Genomic DNA, 19789 nt, shown 5'->3' with positions numbered 1-19789 from the left:
ATTTTTGAAGGAGAGAGAGACAGAGTACAAACAGGGGAGGGGCAGAGAGAGGGAGACACAGAATCTGAAGCAGGCTCCAGGCTCTGAGCTGTCAGCACAGAGCCCGACACAGGGCTTGAACTCACAAATGGTGAGATTATGACCTGAGCCAAAGTTGGACACTTAGCCTACTGAGCCACCCAGGCGCCCAAATAAATAACCGAATTGTTAACTCTTAGTTTCTGTGTGGGCGGTCATATGACCTTGCTTAGCCCCAGCAACATCTAGTCCAAAGTGTCCCATTTATGGACACTCTGTAGAGTTTCAAATAATTTATACAGGTCTCTGACATTCTGTCAGTTGTATCTGGCGCATAACAAGACTTTTCATTGGATTTTTGTTATTAAAAATGTAAGTATTTAAATTTGGGGCATAAAAATAAATGTACACTACTTCTCCCCAAAAGGGTATATTACAAGATATATCACTCTCTAAAACTGGATATTAAAAGCCAAGAAAGGTGTTCCTACAGGATGTTATTAACCAATGAGAAATTCTCCAAGGTATGCCTATACTTTAAAAAGGAAAGGACTTTTAGATTATTCTGCAGAGGAAAAGACCTTTTGATACATCAAAAAGAAGACAAGAAGGGAGAGCTGGGTGAGACTGGGAGACGTGGGACACTGATTTTTTTTTATTATCACAATGGCTGTTCCCCTCCCAAAAAAGGGGTTTGGAAAAGTAAAATCCATATTTGATCCAAAACAGGCCAATAGTTTTATATTCTTTGTTCTATTCCAGTGGTCCCTTTTCCATAGTCATCAATCTACAATTTATTTTTTTTAACGTTTATTTATTTTTGAGAGAGAGTGAGCAGAGGAGGGGCAGAGAGAGAAGGGGACAGAGGATCCAAAGCAGGCTCTGTGCTGACAGCAGACAGCCCAATGTGGGAGTGGAACTCATGAACCACGAGATCATGACCTGAGCTGAAGTCAGACACTTAACCAACTGAGCCACCCAGGCGCCCCCACTATTTCTTATTTGTAAATCTCAAATCCAAAAGGCTCCAAAAAGTCATCTGGCAGCAAAACTTAACCTACTCAGCGTACCTAGTTATCATATATTTCAATGCAAAAATATTAATGTTTGACTACTAGGTGCATCACCAGACTCTATCGGGATGTTTTATAAGGCATACAAGATGGACGTACAGTGTCTTATTTTATTTGCATACTGAAGTATAATTTATGTAAAGTTAAATCCATCCCTTTTAGATGTACAATCCTGTGAATTTTGACAAACTTATACAGCCTGTGGCCACAACCTCCAGATACAGAATATTTCCATCACCCAAAAAGTCTCTTCAGGCCCCTCTATAATCAATCTCCTATCCCGACCCCCTTCCGTGGCAACCGCTGACCTTATTTCTGTCCCTATAGTTTTACTTTTTTTAGAATGCCATACAAATGGAATCAGAGAATATGTAAACTTTTGAATATGGGTTCTTTTACTTAGTACAAATGCTTATTCATGTCATTGGACAGATCAATACTTGTTCTTTTTGACTGTTAAGCAGTATTCCCTTATATGAATGCACCTGAATTTGCTTACCCATTGACTAGCTACTAGAGATCCAGGTTGTTGCCAGCTCTTTGGTAGATTATGAATAAAGTAACTATAAAAATTCAGATTTTGCAAGGACCTATATCTTCATTCCCTTGGGCAAATATTAGGAGCAGGGGTACTACATATAATAAGTACACGTTTAAACTTTATAAGAAACTGCCAAATAATGACTTCTTTAAAAATTTGAAAAAATTCTTAATTCTGGAATATGGATGTATCACCTACAGAAAGGAATAAGAGGGGCGCCTGGGTGGCTCAGTCAGTTGAGCCACCAACTCTTGATTTTGGCCTGGTCATGATCCCAGGGTCGTGGGATCAAGCAAGCAATGGGCTCCACCCTGAATGTGGAGGCTGCTTAAGATTCTCTCTCCCTCTCCTCTTCCTTGCTCACTCTCTTAAGTAAGTAAGTAAATAAATAAGAAAGAAAGAAAGAAAGAAAGAAAGAAAGAAAGAAAGAAACAAGAACAAAATAGAAAAAGTTTACTAATGAGATATAAGACAACTCTGCCACAACCTTACAACTAGAAACCCCAACCCTGCCTCTCATGGGGGCAATTCACCTAAAATGAACTAATTTGCACAGCTTTTTAGTTCTTCACTTAATTGGGCTTTTGTATTTTTTTCAATTTTTAAAAAATGTTTATTTATTTATTTTGAGAGACAGAGAGTGTGTGTGTGAGTGGGGGAAGGGCAGGGGGAGAGAGGGAGAGACAGAATCCCAAGCAGGCTTCACGCTCAGCATAAGAGTGCCTTGCACGGGGCTTGATCTCAAGACCACGAGATCATGACCTGGGCCGATTTATTAAGAGTCGGACACTAAACCAACTGAGCCACCCAGGCGCCCTGGTTTTTTTTTTAAACAGGGAGAATATACAAATTTGATCTCTTCGTTCAAGAAACTGGTACATGCTACCTGCAATCCCAGAGCTATGAGAATATATACACAAAGCATATTTTGATGTGTAGGAACCATGCTGTTATCTGTGAAAGGAAAATTACTTTCCTGCAGTCTTACACTTATCAGGATGCTTGGCCCCTCAATGCATCGGGCTACTGAGGGCCTGGAGTTTTGTGAGACACCTACCTGGGAACTGTCCAACCTCTGCTTCTTATAACAAGGAACTAAAAAACAAAGGCTAATGTAGAAGGGCAAGTGACTACCTTTTGAATAATATAAGAACTGGGCTTGTCTTCATTGTAATTATTGTGCATGACTGCATTTATATTCTTTGCATAATGTATTTTGTCCTTCGTTTACAAAAATCTCTAAAAGACGTAGTAACCTTGTTTGCCATTCTGGCCTTCTCAAAAGCACCAATTGTGGTTTATTTCAACTGCAAATGCTTAATGTATTTTTCTCTTAAATTGTCCCCAAAGTATCACTCAATCTCTTATTCAAGTTTAGAGGTTCATTAACTTTAGTGAAGTTTCATGGTATTGTACTAGGCACAGTCTTTCTCATTCAAACTCTTGTTCTTTTTTTTTTAACTGCCATTCATTTATTAGTTCTCCTTTGAATAACATCCTTTCTTTATTCATATAAAAAACATGCATTCAACAGCTACAATATGGCAATAATACAGCTACCACTACTGTGTTGTGTACTTAATCTGGAATCAGCAGGAGAAAAAGCGATAGAATTAGAGCAGCACGCCAGGCATGGCACCAAACCTACACAGCATCTCCTGCATTCAGCAGGCTGCAGTGCAGAACTGTTGTTGATGGCAGTATCTCACCCATGTGAACGTTATCTGTCACGTGTGGTGAGGAAAAGTGGTGGAGGACCACCCTAAGGAGATAACAGAACTAAGCACTACGTTTTTAAAGCTTTCAGATATTTACCAACGCGACTGAGAAAGATACTGTGTGTGTCTGGGTATGCCTGGGTAAATAGAAGATTCAGATCAGGGAAATGGATGGTTCCTAACCTTTTTTGGATCCTGGACCATCCTAAGGAGTTAAAGAAAGAATAGCTTTAGACCCCCTCCCTAGGGAGAAAACACCTTGCACACTTGACCCTAAACTCAAATCTTTTAGAGTTTTTGCAGGCTTTTTGGATTCATCAAGTCACCACAGGTTAAGAACCTCTGGTGTGTGCTCGTCGCTTCTCAATATAATTTTAAAACAGGCTTGGCAGTATAAACAGTTTGATGTCCTTATTTTATACGTGATTCATCTAAGACCCCAAATTTGAAAACTATGTAGTGACAAAACTAGGACTGTAATCTCTGCCTTGTGACAGTAGGGAGGGGCCAAGTTGGTGGAGCAGCACGGAAGTTTACTACTTCTGATGGTATTTTTTATATGAATGGTATGGAGTGATTTCATGAAGTCAAGTCATATACAAGCTTGGCCACATATTTTTGGGCAGGATTTTAAACATGTGGAAATGGACTAGAGGTTGGATAAGTATCTACCTTAACAAAGAAGTTTGAAAATTCAAGGTGTATTTGGGGAAAAGTGACTGATGTCAAATATGTTGAAAAGGCATAAAGAATACTGAATAATACTTCAAATAAAAATCTGGTCCATATTTTAAAGGATCTTGAGTGAAAACATGGTATCTGTCTTTCTCTGCCTGACTTATTTCACTTAGCATAACACTCTCCAGTTCCATCCACGATGCTACAAATGGCCAGATTTCATTCTTTCTCATTGCTAAGTAGTATTCCACTGTATATATATAAACCACATCTTTTTTATCCATTCATCAGATGATGGGCATTTAGGCTCTTTCCATAATTTGGTTATTGTTGAAAGTGCTGCTATAAACATTGGGGTACAAGTGCCCCTATGCATCAGCACTCCTGTATCCCTTGGGTAAATTCCTAGCAGTGCTATTTCTGGGCCATAGGGTAGATCTATTTGTAATTTTTTGAGGCACCTCCACACTGTTTTCCAGAGTGGCTGCACCAGTTTGCATTCCCACCGACAGTGCAAGAGGGTTCCCGTTTCTCCACATCCTCACCAGCATCTATAGTCTCCTGATTGTTCATGTTAGCCACTCTGACCGGTGTGAGGTGGTATCTGAGTGTGGTTTTGGTTTGTATTTCCCTGATGAGGAGCGACGCTGAGCATCTTTTCATGTGCCTGTTGGCCATCTGGATATGTGGATCCTGAGAAACTCAACAGAAGACCAGGGGGGAGGGGAAGGGGGAAAAAAAAGTTACAGAGAGGGAAGGAGGCAAACGACAAGAGACTCTTAAATACTGAGAACAAACTGAGGGTTGATGTGGGGGGGGAGGGGAAAGTGGGTGATGGGCAGTGAGGAGGGCACATGTTGGGATGAGCATTGGGTGTTGTATGGAAACCAATTTGACAATAAATTTCATATAAAAAAATAAACGATCTTGAATGTTAGGGTGCAAGATTGAACATTATTTTGTAAGGCATAGGAAGAGGGAGTTATTCTTTGCTTTTTTTGAGTACAAGAGTAAGCTAATTAAAGCTGAACTTAACCTGGTAACTCAATGAGTTAAGACCTGGAGACACTGGGGATTAGTTCCAGGGGGACTGGCAAGAGGATGGTGGGAGGAAAAAGAACATAGATGGTAGCAATAAGAATGGAAAGAATGTCAAGGAGAGAGAAGGCACTGAGCGGATCACGATGCAGCAGAGTTTGTAAACTGATGTGTTAGCTTTATGGTGTGATTAGGAATATCATGTTGCAAAACTATAAACTGTAAAATTTAAAATTTAAAATATTTGTATATTGATCTTAGATTAATACTTTGTCCAATAATCTTTCTGAACATAATCATAGAAGTACTTTGATGTTTCAGTTTATATTTAATGAATATATTACTATAGATTCAGACTTCATATACTGAGAAATGTCTATTAAGTTAGAATAACCTATTTAAATAATATAGTTTATTTAATTAGTTAATTAATTAATTTTTAATATATGAAATTTATTGTCAAATTGGTTTCCATACAATACCAGTGCTCATCCCAAAAGGTGCCCTCCTCAATACCCATCACCCACCCTCCCCCCCTCCCACCCCCCATCAACCCTCAGTTTGTTCTCAGTTTTTAAGAGTCTCTTATGCTTTGGCTCTCTCCCACTCTAACCTCTTTTCTTTTTTCCTTCTAATATAGTTTATTTAATTATTTAGTTGTTAAAATTGAGCAGCCTTTCATTCTTGTACAGCCCACTTAAAGACACATATCGAGGGTTCACAGTCCAGCTAGGAGGCATTTCAGACATATTAAAGATAATGTTCTCCAGGAGAAGTAGTTTTCAAAAATATTGTATCTAAAAGACTATAAAGAGAGCCTGGAAAGTCAATTTGGCCTTTTCCTGAGCATAACATTAACTTCAAAAAAAATTTTTTTATGTTTCTATTTATTTATTTTTGAGAGAAAGAGCACACGCAAGGGAGGGGCAGAGAGAGGGAGACACAGAATCCGAGGCAGGTTCCAGGCTCTGAGCTGTCAGCACAGAGCCCGACGTGTGGCTTGAACTCACAAACTTCGAGATCATGACTTGAGCTGAAGTTGGATGCTTAACCAACTGAGACATCCAGGCACCCCAGCTTCAAAAATTTCTAATCAGGCTGAACATTCACTTGATTAATTTACCTAACCATTCATTTTATTATAAAGTGAATGCACTGGGCTATTGTACCACTACGATTACTTCTGGCTTCAACTATCCTCTCGTATTTTTATCTACTTTCCTTATTTTGTTCAGTGAGGAGACATAGGAGGATGTTTACTATTTCAGAAAAATATGGAAAAAAAGACTTTAAAGTTGAGGAAATAAAGAGGACATATTTGCATTTGGGGGAAAAATTATTTTGTAGTATTTTGCTTTGGGAAAGTGTTTCATGTCCGACTAAATAAAAGTCAGAAAAATGTTTTTATCTGAATTAGCAAACAGGAGAAAAAAGAGATATTCAATTTCAGATAATCTTAAAATTATCTTACTGGGATACATTCTCCTATGCAGATCTGGCATACAACCACATGTCAATTATACATTTTCATTTTCTTATCTGAAATATATTAAACCCCATCCCTTAGTATCAGTTTTATCTAGTTCCTTCTTATTTTAAATACCTAGCAATACAGGGAAGCAACATTTCTATCAGAAATACGTCAAAGACAATCTGATATTAATAACAATGAAATGTGAGTCAAAATTCCTTGTCTTTTTGTCTTTTCCTTGCTGATAAAAATTTGTCTCTTAGTTATTATTTCTTAGAGGGCAGAATTTAGACTTACGTAACTTTCAGCACTTGATATCGTTTCAGAACATAATTATTCAGAAATTCCTTGTTCTTCCTTTTTTTTTTTTTGGAAGGCTGAGGTTAACCTGTGATACACATCACTTCATGCACACAATGTTGCCATGAGGTTCAGACACGGATGGTAACATTAGTTTGCTTTTTCAGGGTTAAGTTTTGGTTTTGAATTATCCATAACTTAATTGGAGAATGTGCCAGTAATAAATGTTTATCACCATTTCTAGACACAGATAACAAAAGACAAAGACTGCAGGTACTACATCAGAAAGTTTCTTGAATGAGGAGATCAAATTTATATACAGGTTCAAAAAAATTATTTTTGAAATAATGATTTTAATATAAACACAATAGTTGGCATCAAATTTTAAACATTTCTGAAGAAACAAACTGTTTTGGGGCATTTTGGGATTTCTACTCTTGCATGGACTTATTTGCCTTGCATGAATTTGTCAACTACTCTCATGTAAAAATTGTCACTTTGCCTTATTAGACAGCTGCTGCCATAAAAATTGACTCTCTCGGAACACTCAAAGACCGCGTCACTCTGGACAGCCAAGTTTTCAACATCACTCTGCTAATTTAGCAGTTTAATTCCTCTGCTCTTGATGGAATTTCTTTGTGAAATATATTACACAAGCGTATGCATTCAAAAAATGGGTTATTCCAAACATAATTTAACCTTTCGTGACAAATCAGGGCCAATTATTATGAACCTCAGCCAGACTGTGCAATGATGCAACAATGTTCTTTGGGCTTAATGACAGGTACAGGCATGGCTGTACCTGTCCAATAACATTGTTATGCATTTTATTATTTTTAAAGTATAATTTATTTTTTTTTCTTTGTGTTAATGATTCTCCTTAATTTAGAGTGTCTAAAAATGCTGTCTAGGGCAAACATAATTCAAGGCACATGTGTAACTTAAAATTTTCTAGTAGCCATGTTTAAAAAAAAAGTGAACGGAAGACACTAATTTTAATAATACATTTTATGTCACCCAATATATCTAAAATATTACTATTTCCCCATGTGGCACTAGGCCCATTGCTGTGTTCAACAGCTCTACCTGTGGCCAGTAGCTACTGTTTTGGACAGTTAACATCTGAGACCATCAAGAGCTGGAGGACTACAAAACTCAGTAAATGCGGTCACTAAGGTAGGAGCAAATTCTAAGTTAAGAATGGCTCTCCTAGGTGTAAGGAACTTCTGATTCCGAGCATGACTTCTGGACATTTATTAGGCAGGGGTGGAGTGATGGGTGGGAGAAGAAGAAAGGGAAGGGGAGGTGGAAGAAGGAAGAAGTAGGGGAGAAGAAAGGTCAACAGTAAAAGCAGAGGTAGGGATGAAGTCAGGGAGGACAAAGAATCCAAGAATAAAGTTTCTGAGGTAGACTCTGAGAAGACTGCAAACTCAGAGGTGAGTAAAACATACAAAGTACTGAACACTATTGACCAGATAATGCAGAAATGAGGCTTTTCTTAGTTGGTAAATAGGGCTTTTAAAGATGTATGCAACAGTGAAGAGAATTCACAGGTATTAAGGACTGGAGAATCCTTGCCACCTGCTAGAGGATCCAGAGAGGGAGACCAGCCATGGTTAATGGTGACTCACAGAGGCAGCACAAGCTTTTTACAAAGCTACCTCGTTCAAATGCATATGCCAAAAAGTGTCTGAGAGTACGCTCAGAGAATGTGTCAAACACACCATTAACCACTTTTAATGAATCTTGCAGAGATGAACAACCTTACCAAAAGAAATATAGACCATTTCTAGTGATAATGACACTCAATCCTGGGCAAGAGACCAAAGGATTTGGTAAATTCATTATTTCTTCTTGAAACTTAAAAACAACAACAACAACAACAACAAAAACTTTGTAAAAAAGGAACAGCTGGCTATCCAGATAACATGAAAGAATAAAATCTGGTCTTGAGGAACCTGAGCTTTAGGACACAAAATGATGACAACTGGTGGCTAACACTACAAAAATAACAAGAATAATGAGGATAAATGCGATACCCTATTAGAACAAATAAAAAAGTCAACTGCTCAAATATATAAGAAATACTTAAAACTGACTTAAGACTCGCCCAGATTAAACTACTCTGAAGCTAGTTTGACAGGAAGCTCAATGAATTAATGTGACAAATTTACAAAAAAGCAAACAGAAACTTCCACTGTGTCAGCAGAATAAACAAGGTAGGAGTGGGTGCCATTCAGCTTACAATATAAAAACTAAGATGGAAGAGGTGGTGATTATAGTGACAGTAAGTGTCCTCTATTACTGCCAGTATTTCAGAGGAGGGTCTTAAAAAAAAAATGCATAGCCATACACAGTGTACTTCCAAAGAGAAGTTACTGCATTTGGCTTAATAAATGGGTGAAATATTACCAACCATTTAAGCTATTCAACAATGGACTAATTATGTCAGAGAGCTCATAGGGATATGGTATAGAAATGTCATATAGGAACATAGTAGATAATCCTGAAGGAGTAATGGAATAGATTAGCTGAGCTCTAAATCTAAGGTCCTTCCAGATCCATGATTGTATGTGTAACGTTTATGTTACAGTTGTCTGTAAATTATAATACATCTAGACTTAAATTATACATGCATGTATTCAGTACTGTCTGTTCTTCATTAGTCTCTAAGTTCAGTTCATATATCAAATTATAGATCTCATTATTTGACGGGTACTATCCTTGAATGAACTCATTTAATCCTCAAATAATGTTTGATTCTGTTATTTCCACCTTTACAGATGAGGAAACTGAAAAATGGAAGGTCACAGAGCTAACTGTGTTAGTTTCTTGTTACTGTAATAAATTACTAGAAACTTAATAGTTTAAAACACAAATCTATTCTCTTAGGATTCTGGAGACCAGAAGTTTGAAATGGGTGAGCAGGGCCGCATTCCTTCTGGAGGCTCTAAAGGAGAATCCACTTCCTTGCCTTTTCTAGCTTCTAAGGCATGCCCACATTCCTCGGCTTGTGGCCCTGCACCACGACAACCGACAACCTCCGTTTACATGCCACATCTCTTTTCTCTGACTGGACTTCTTTCCTTTCTATAAAGACCCATGTGATTGTTGGACCTACCTATGCAGAGAATTTAAATTGATCTCCCCATCTGAAGATCCTTAACTTAATGACGTCTGCGAAGTCCTTTTTACCTCATAAGGTAACATTTGCAGGTTCTGGGTATTAGTGTGTGGACGCCTCTGGGAGGCCACTGCTGTGCCTACCACAGCTAGTAGAGAGCAGACAGAGGGTGTTTAACCACGATGATCACTGCTTCTCAAACACTGCTCCTGACAAACGGAAAGTACATTATACTTTCCAAGGTGTTCCCTACCAGCTGTCAGGAATAAAACATTCTCTTCAACAAGACTTCAATTTAACACCTAGAGTTACAGACCAGAAAGCAAGAAATAAAATTCCACCCGGCATGACCTTCTTTGGAGCATAATAAGTATGTATTTTTTTGTTTATAAATATAACAGATTTTTCTTTAAAAATATAACATATTTCTATGAATCTAAAGAAAATAGCTACTCTGCTTTTTGGTTAAGTTTGCAATGATATAAAAAACAATATCAATAAAAACATAAGTTTATACATTCTGAAAGGGAGATTCTGGTGAAATTCTGAGGAACTTCATTCATACCTCCTTTCAACTGCAAGGGAATTAACATTTCATTTTTCTGGTAAATGCAGGTATATTATTTAATGAATATTCCATCTTTAGTTATTAGGACTAGGTTAGGAATAAACTAGGGAAAAACATAAATCCAAACAGAAAAGCACAACAGACCTGTTATTTTTGTCTGCCCAAGTGCCTGCTACCTCTTTCTTCTGATATGTGCTCTCTCCCTAGTGGTGGGCCATCTCCCTCCTTTACTGTGTGTGGTTGTAACGGGGTTGCCAATCAGAGCCCCGCTCCACCCCTGGCCAATCATCAGACTCCAGCCACAGACCGGTGCCTGATGCAGGTACAGATACTTGACTGAAGCAGCTCAGAGTTCTTCCTTGAGACGGTTCACTACGCAACTGGGAAAGAGCCCTCTCTTTACATTAGAAAAATAAGAAAAGCTATACAGCTGTGGCCCCAGAGCTGCCAATGGCCATGTTCTTTGACACATGAAGACTAAGAAAACAACAACAGAAAAATGAAACAGAGAGGCAGGGAACAAAACAACAGAGAAGGGGAGGAGAAAGAACAAGAATGAAAGGAAGGAAGCAGAGAAGGAGGCAGAAGAGTGCTCAGAGAGTGGGGCAGGAGGAGGTGGGTGGGTTAGAGAAACAGTGACAGTCAGATACAGGATGCAGTTTGAGTCTCTGGATCCAGCAGACCTTGATGTCCAATGTATCTTTGCCTTTATGTAGTTAATACCCTTAAGCAACAAACGTTATCACTTAAATAATAGTAATTTGATTCATGAGTGTTTACAATGTGCTTTGTTCTCTTCCCTTTAACTTCCTCCCACTTCACCTTTAAAAAACAACAGGCAAATTCAAATCAATTTTCAGCAGCTGAAGCCTCCAACCTAGTTTTTAAAAATATGGCTTTAGATTCCAAATAATTTAACATTGCTATGATTTAATTCATTTACTTGCTCAACATTGTTTTTAAAATGTTTACATTTATTTTTATGTAATTCACAAGGCCCTTTAAATGTACATTATATAAGTACCTCACTCAGAAATAATCTTGTAGAAAAGGATAGATAAACATACATATATATCCTTATAAGATACAAAAGGATACACACACACACACACACACATTTTCTTTTCTTCTTTGACTCCAGAACAAAGTCTTTCTGGCAAAAACATTTCACTTGTGTCTGGGATTTTTTACAGTAATCTTTCATATTAAGTAAGATGGGTTAATAATGAGTCTCCTCCAGAGCTCCACATGCTTTCTGAGGACAAAAAATAAAAGGAGAAGCTAAAAAGCTCTAATTGGAGTCAGGATGGCATATTACCGCTGTCTTTAATCTTTTTTCTTCCTCTAACTTCGTGACTTTGATCATAAAGAGGGGGGTGCCATGTGCACTTGTTCAGGGGGAAGCATGGCCTGGGCCTGGCCCAGAAGCACTGCTAAATCACAACAAAAAGCATCACCTTTTGTGCCAGCCCTTTAGATGAATCCTACGTCTGCTACTATCTCACCAAGTCAGTTTGACCAAATCATTTAACCTTCATCAGAGTTTCATGTTTCCTATGGTAAAACGAGAAAGATAATGCTTATCTTATGGGTGCTCTGAGGGTCAGGGATAAGAGAAACAAAACACCCGACACTGCTTGATTCACAGTAAACCTCCAACACAAGATGATGATGGTGATGATGCTTTTCAAATTTTAAAGCACTTGATTTAGTAATAACTGTGTATTATTTCTTACTATAAACCAGCAGGGAGACAGGACCTCTTTTTCATTAACATCAGTGAAAGAATTTTAATTAACTAACATTTAAGGAATTTGAGAAAATCGACTTCTCTACACCCCCACTAAATTTCTCTATAATAAATGGCTTTTATATAATGAAAAGCAGGGGAGGTATTTTGTCTTTGGCCCTAAAAATTCAACTGGGCCCCAAGAAAGTTGTAATCACAATGTGAGAAGAAAGCTATTGAAACTGATGTACCACATAAATAAAATAGTAGAAAGAAATGGAGTGGTTTAAATAATTTCTAAGAAGAAGTGAAAGCTATTCAGAGGAAGGTAATTAGAAACACCAGGCAAATGAACCTCCCTTCGCCTCCACACCAAAACAGATAGAATCTTAACAAGACTGATGGAACCTTACAAGGAGTAAATCTCTAGTTCCTCATTAAAGAAAAAACTTCATTCCACAAAAAAGAAGTATTATGTACCGGTAATAAGTTCCTCTTCTACAGACATGTGATATTTCTTAAATCCTAGTTGGTGATCTACTGACTTCAAGTATATCCACCTGTCAATAACGATAAGTCTGTGTTTGGTTTTTGGTTCATTTTAACTTTAGATTTACTTTAAATTACATATAATGATTTCATGAAATGCATACTGATTTTGGCAAATTTTATGTCTCTACCATGGAAATGTGTCAATCATACGAGGCAGCAATCCTTATGAAACCTGGCTCAAGATTCATATGCACTTATATAAGTAGTCGGTATTTTAAAGTATGAGTTTTGAGATAAATTAAAAATAAAAGTAATCTCGGATTAGTACTATGGTACATACTGAGGAAGTGAAAGTCAGCCCTGCTGATAATGACTGTTTCCAACGAGACCTGGACAAGGCCACATAAAACAAAGTTCCTCTACAAGGCCATCCCACAGCTATAAAAGGGTCTGACAATCCTTTCTAATGAGTTACTGTTGCTTTAATAAAGACATCACCAGCCTGGCTTCAGGATCAGTTCTGCTAGTCACTGATGGTGTGCGTGCGTATGTGTGTGTTGTGCGTGTGGATCTCCAGTACATGAGCTCAGAGTAGGCCCTAAATAAAGCACAGAAATCTGGGATGGGCAGACTGCAGACACCTATTTCCTTTTCCTTTCTTCTTGCTTCTTTAGTAGCAAGACATTTGTTAATACATTAGGAAAATTTGTTAAAGGGTACATTTGAAACTCATGTTAAATAAGCTACTCACTACCTATTACCATCTTCAGGAAAAGGTTCTGAAGTTATACAAGTTTTAACTTGAAAAAACAACAGGCAAACCAGCGAACACACACAGGCAAGCATACTTTTACCCTCATTCGAGACGGTAATTTCTTGTGTTCACGTTCTGCATAATGATTGTAATCACTTGATGCCTCTTGTTGTATACAGAAGAAAGTACTATCTACTCGGGAGAATGATACTGTTGTTGCTGAGAACAAGCTAGAAAAGAATTGTATTTTTTCCTTTTGCTTAGTTTGTTTATTGCATTTGTTTCATGCCATGCTTTCAGATGACCCAGAAGTAACTGGAGAGTGAAATTGAATATCATTTGGTTTTCGTCTCGGCCATATTCTTTTGACACTATTGAGGAAAAACAGAATGGAAAAACAGAATATTCTAAATGGAAAAATACACAAAAATATTAGACAGAAAATACTAGGCCTCAAAAGTAGAGAACAACCTGGGTACAGTAAATGCTGAGTTCCTGGCTTTAATAATCTCTCTGGAGAATCAACTGCTCCTTCCTCTGTGCTCCAAACACTTTGTGTTGTATAAAAAATCATTTGTCTGTATTCCTTGCCTAACCTGAGCTCCTTTAAGTCAGACAGCATATTTTATTTTCATTCTTATATTCCCCAGGAACATTCAGTGTACTTTATTAAAACAAAAGGAATACCTATCTCACCTTTGCATATCTGGAGGAGTCCATGATAAATAGTGATAAATGTCACTAGATAAAAAGAATGTCTTACGTAGAGGAAGTACCATTGCAATAATAGTATCTAACGTTAGAACTGAGTATAAAAGTACCACAAGGTTGCATGGAAATTCCTAAAAAAAAAAAAAAAGAAGAAAAAAAATCCAATACTATAGGATTAGGATACAGATTTAGATAACTGCATTATGAATAAAACAGGATAAATAAACACAGAATATGATGCGGCAATCTAAAACTGCTGAGTCAGGTGGCTTTTAATTCAGATAAAAATTATTGTAACCATATATAAATATATAAATGTACTCTCCAGCATTAAGTGTGGCTTGCTACAGTTTGTTAGCTTTTTAGAACGTATCTCTTACCTCTGAATGCAAGGCAAATAGTTCTGAGCCAGCTATTTGAATTACACACTGGGAAGAAAAAATTTCGACAGTAATCAATAAACTAATCAAACATAGCTATTAATGTTATGCAAAGAACTTGTTATTTCTCTCTTTCTCTGGGAGCATACTGGACTAATTATAAGTGGTGAGCCTTTTATAAGGCTGAATAAAATCCATTTTATGGACATACCACATTTCTTTATTCATCTTGTGATGGGCACTTGAATTGCTCCTAACTTTTGGCTACTGCCGATAATGCTATTATGAACATGAGTATACACATAGCTCTGAGTCTCTGCTTTCAATTCTTTACAATAAATACTTGGAAGTTGAATTGCTGGATCATAGTGATTCTGTTTTTATTTTTAAGGAACCTCCATACTGTTTTCCATAGTGGCTGCATCATTTCACATTCCCACCGACGGTGCACAAGATTCTGACTTCTCCATGTCCCGGCCGATATTTGCAGTTTTCTGGGTGTTTTAAAGTAGTAACATCCTAACGGGTGTGAAGTGGTACCACTCCAGATTTCTTTTTACATTTCAAGACTCTGTCTAAAGAATAAATTTGAATAAAAACTCATTGCCCAAGATTCTATAAATGACTCCAAAATTACAGCAAAAAAGCAAACCTCTCTGGATCATTTCTCATATTAAATGATGCTTATTAAAGCAGATTTTGGTTTTTACTTGATCTGTCTCTTCCTTTCACTGACTTAAAATTAACATAAAAATAAATTAGATAAAATGTTTGTCTTTTCAGAATATTCTGGGAGTACAGCATAATCTTTATGCTAACTTTATGACATAAACTTTATGACAACAGGATATGAAGATGTACAGTATTTATACACTTGTAGTCAGGTAGTTACTGTGATAGTCCTCCAAAAGGGGTAAAATAATGAATTTTCTATGTTTTGGTTTAAATTTACATGAATTTTTATGAGATTCTAAAGTATGTGCATTTACTTAGTAATATTTTCTTTCCATGTATAAACCAAGGAAAGAACTAACACATTTCTACTTAAGGTACTATTATTCATTTTCAATAGAGAATTAAAGTATCCCCGGAAAAGACTTGAGGAGAAATTAGGGTGGAAAAGAAATGAAAAAAAGAAAAAGAAAAAAAATGGTGGTCAATATTCTAAACTAAAGGGAATTGAATCCTATTTCAAGGACAACTTCAAGGATTTCTTTTATACATAAAAAAAAGTCTGACATATTATAGCAAAATGGTTCATGGCTGGTCGTGCTTATGAAAGATGACATTACTCTGGCCCATTTGCCACCATCTCAAATCATCTGTCCCCAGCCCAAAGAGAATACAGACACAAACAAAATTTAAATTATGTTTGTGGAAACCTTGGTGTGACAACAGCAGGTAATGGTTTCAAATAAATTCACATTTCTAAGTTGTGATTAGGTAATAATAGTCACACATTTTAGAGAAAGCTATAATTAACGGCAACTACAACCATGCAAATACTGAAAACGATTCTTCCTTTACATAATCTCTCATTCTGCGCTAGCAAAAAATACAATGCATTCATTTTGGGTAAATGTGGTTTAATTGATAGAGACAGCCATTCCTGTAATGGTTTCAGCAAATAATTACACCGGAGTGGTGACAAGGATTACCTAAGAGTGAGTTAGTACAAAATTTTAGCAAGCTATTTTCAGATTCCTGACAGCCTAATGTTTTCTCATCTTGATAACCTTAAAGATTTAAGGCAAACACATCTACAATAAGCTTATAAAGAATTATCTGTAGCTGTTGAGAAGTGTAGAAATTTTAAGTCCCAGGGGTCTACCGATTTGCCTTGGAATACAAGAAGACTTGCTGAGGTTATCTGCCAAAGAGCGAAACCAAGAAATGCTTTAAGACTACAGCCTCTGCTTTGTGTGAAATGAAGATCTATAATTTTCATGACAGAGACTGAACTGAGAAACTTTCATATCCTACAGAAAATAACTTGTGGAGACAGATACATCCTGGGGCAGATGCTGGAACTAACAGTAATTCCAGAGCTTCTTTTAGGAAGGCACATAACGTATCATCGTAACTGGCCATCAGCTAGTTCTGCGTAAATTATTGTGACTGAGGTACAAAGTAAATGTCTCTCTCTCGGTCTCTTCCCCCCAACTCCCTACAATACATTCTCAGATTATTTTATAACATTACAAATACTCCACATATTTGGAATAATATTTCCATTCTCTTTTCTTTAAGAAACAAAATATACAAACTATCATTCAATAACATCGTTTTGTTCTGAAAGAAAAAAAGAGTAATCATGTGAAATGAGTATGTGTCTGCATACACACACACACACAAGCACACGTATATAATTACACATGTGGATGTGGATGTATGATCATGGCCATTTTCTTCTCTAGGAGAGGAGGCAATCTTTAGGTCCAAATCCTGCCATAATGCAAAGTATCACCCACAACATTTATACATGACATTTGGCCCAAAGTGTACTTTAAATAATGAACACAGTAACAATGACATGAAAGCCATGATTAAGGTAAATACAGAGAAATATAAAAGGATCCAAGGACTTTCTATGAAATCCTAGTCCTTTAAGTTGTCAAATGCCCCTAATTAAGAATTAAAATATCAAGAAAGGTATAAAAAATACATTCTTAAGAGAAAGGAATGAATAAAATCACAGACTTTTGGTATGATGGTACTAAGCATAAAGCATTTAAATATCGCTTCCATTCTTTTGTTTTGTTTTTGTGTATTTTTGAGAGAGAGATAGAGTGTGAGCAGGGTAGGGGCAGAGAGAGGGAGACTCAGAATCTGAAGCGGGCTCCAGCTCTGAGCTGTCAGCGCAGAGCCTGACACAGGGCTTGAACTTATGAACCGCAAGATCATGACCTGAGCCGAGGTCGGATGCTTAACTGACTGAGCCACGCAGGTGCCCCAATATTGCTTCCATTCTTAATTGAATTTCTGTTCTGCATTCTTGGCCAGTCTTCTCTTCCATAAATAATCATTAATATTTCTATTTGGCAAGTTTTTCTTTTTGCTTTATAAAGATTACAGGTGAGCAGTTATTTTCTCCTCCCTTATTAGGTTTTTAAAAATGAAAGACGACTTATTTTTCAAACAAGTCCACAAAATTTTCACTCTTCCGGAGAAAAGGATATGTCTCTCATGTCTGTCTGTTACTGCCACCGGCATTCTAATGACTTCTTAAAAACAAGAGTCATTTTTATGTCCTGTCATAAGCAATACATCATTCACTTTCAGTGCAATGGAGGGTAATAGAATAATGGAGAAACAACATAGAAAGATTAGAACATCAGCTGAGGAAAGATTACTTTTCACTCACCTGGGGCCTACTTCCATACACTGATGCCAAATACATACAACTAAAATTAAGGGCAATGAATTTCTTCCCACGAAGAAAAAACCAGAAGGAAAGAAAGAACTGATACATGGCATTGTTCCTCCCGTTCAGAGAGAAAAGAATTATAACCTAAACTGGAGGTGGCGAAGCTCCGATAATCCACAAATCAACGGACAGCCTATTTGTAGAGCCCTGATTTCCTGTCTAATTAATCTCCTAAAAACTACTTCTTTGAAAAGAAATGCCCACACCTAAAACAATACTCAGTCATTTCAGATACACAGTTTCCTCTTGCATTCAAAAAGACGTGAGCAGATGATTTGTGGTACTCCTGTCAATTCGGATGACTTTTCAATGCCCACGTCAAAAAAAAAAAAAAAAAAAAAAAAAAGTCAAGCATTTTTAAACCGTCAGAGACTGATAATCAAATGTACAATTTTAAGATAGTCTAAATTACTGACACTGTGAGCAAGCCCAGTCCTTTCCCTGAGAAGAGAAAATCCCACTCACCTACCTATCACAGTCAGATGCACAAAACTGAGAAGGCTAATTAGGTTAAAAAGCTGCCTGGGCACTGATACCTACCTAGTGCCCACTAAAGTCATGTAGCTTCAAAGAAGGGAGTGAATACATTCTTACCCAGGGAGGAACATTAAGTCTATTGTGTTCTTGAGGAAAAGAAAAGAGAAAAAGATCCAGCTCTTATTATTTGTTTCAAAACAATCTCAACGAATGTAATGCCCGAGAGTTTTCTTCAGAGAAAGACAGAAAACGAAGACAGTTAATAATCTAACAATGCTCATAAAATGGTATGCTGATCTAGAGCAAGGCATGTAGACTTTGACCTTTATTCCCAAAATAGAAATAAGCATTTAATTTTGAGAGAATAATAAACAGGAAATACCAATGCAGTTAGAAGTAAAATGTAAAGAAAAGAAGATGGAGCTTTTCCTAAACACTAGTAATGTGAAAAAGTAACACTGAGATCTGAGTTTGAAAAGCAGAAACAGTAGAGTGACCATATAAGTTATTAACCCAACTGTCACTTTTTAAAAATAATTTTTTAATGTTTATTTATTTTTGAGACAGAGAGAGAGAAAGAGATCATGAGCAGGGGAGGGGCAGAGAGAGAGCGGGAGACACAGAATCTGAAGCAGGCTCCGGGCTCTGAGCTGTCAGCACAGACCTGACGCAGGGCTCGAACCCACAAATCTTGAGATCATGACCTGAGCCGAAGTTGGACGCTTAACCGACTGAGCCACCCAGGGGCCCCAGGTTTTGTTTTTGTTTCTGTTTGTTTGCTTTTTGCCCACAATGATAACTTGAAAAATCTTTGTATTTGAAATAATTTCAAACCTAGAGAAAAACTGCAAAATTAGTACAGAGGATTCTTTGCCCAGACTCACCAACTTTTAATTCTCTACCTAAGTATGTGCTTTACATTCTCTCCCTCTTTTCCCAGTAGGGGCCAAGGGCAGGCCACCCCAAACTGCGTCACTTGGTATGATATATGGATTCTTCCTAAATAAGTTAACATTAGAAAGAGCTGGTACAAGGACCCTCAGACCCTCCTCTGTCCCCCTGAAAGTGGGAAACAAATCTCCTATATGACAAATTCCCTCCTTGTCTTGAAAAGTTAGAAGATATCCTTATCACCAGAGACAGGACTCGAAAGCCAAGAAAGCTACAGGAACAAACCTGGTCTTTTCTCATCTACCACCTCAGCCTAAATTCTGCTTGGAATTCTCTACTAATTAGAGCTCCCAAACACCTGTCTTCTTGATCCTGTCGATTCCCCACAAATTTATAGTC

At 37.3% G+C, this 19789-nt stretch overlaps 1 protein-coding gene across 4 annotated transcripts in view; it reads right to left on the bottom strand.

The window, feature by feature from the left end:
• TNKS (tankyrase) overlaps positions 1-19789 on the bottom strand; it is a 209561-nt gene that overhangs the window by 105569 nt on the left and 84203 nt on the right. For 3 of the 4 annotated variants that reach the window (XM_042934429.1, XM_042934426.1, XM_042934428.1), the window contains exon 4: positions 14596-14643. The exons of the other annotated variant lie outside the window; for it this stretch is intronic. In XM_042934429.1, coding sequence (XP_042790363.1) covers positions 14596-14643 — 48 coding nt within the window. The remainder of the gene's footprint in view (positions 1-14595; positions 14644-19789) is intronic. 4 annotated transcript variants of the gene reach the window in all.

This window comes from Panthera leo, chromosome B1 (genome assembly GCF_018350215.1).
Source record: "Panthera leo isolate Ple1 chromosome B1, P.leo_Ple1_pat1.1, whole genome shotgun sequence".
NCBI classification, from domain to species: domain Eukaryota; kingdom Metazoa; phylum Chordata; class Mammalia; order Carnivora; family Felidae; genus Panthera; species Panthera leo.
This window is presented reverse-complemented; position numbering and strand designations above follow the sequence as displayed.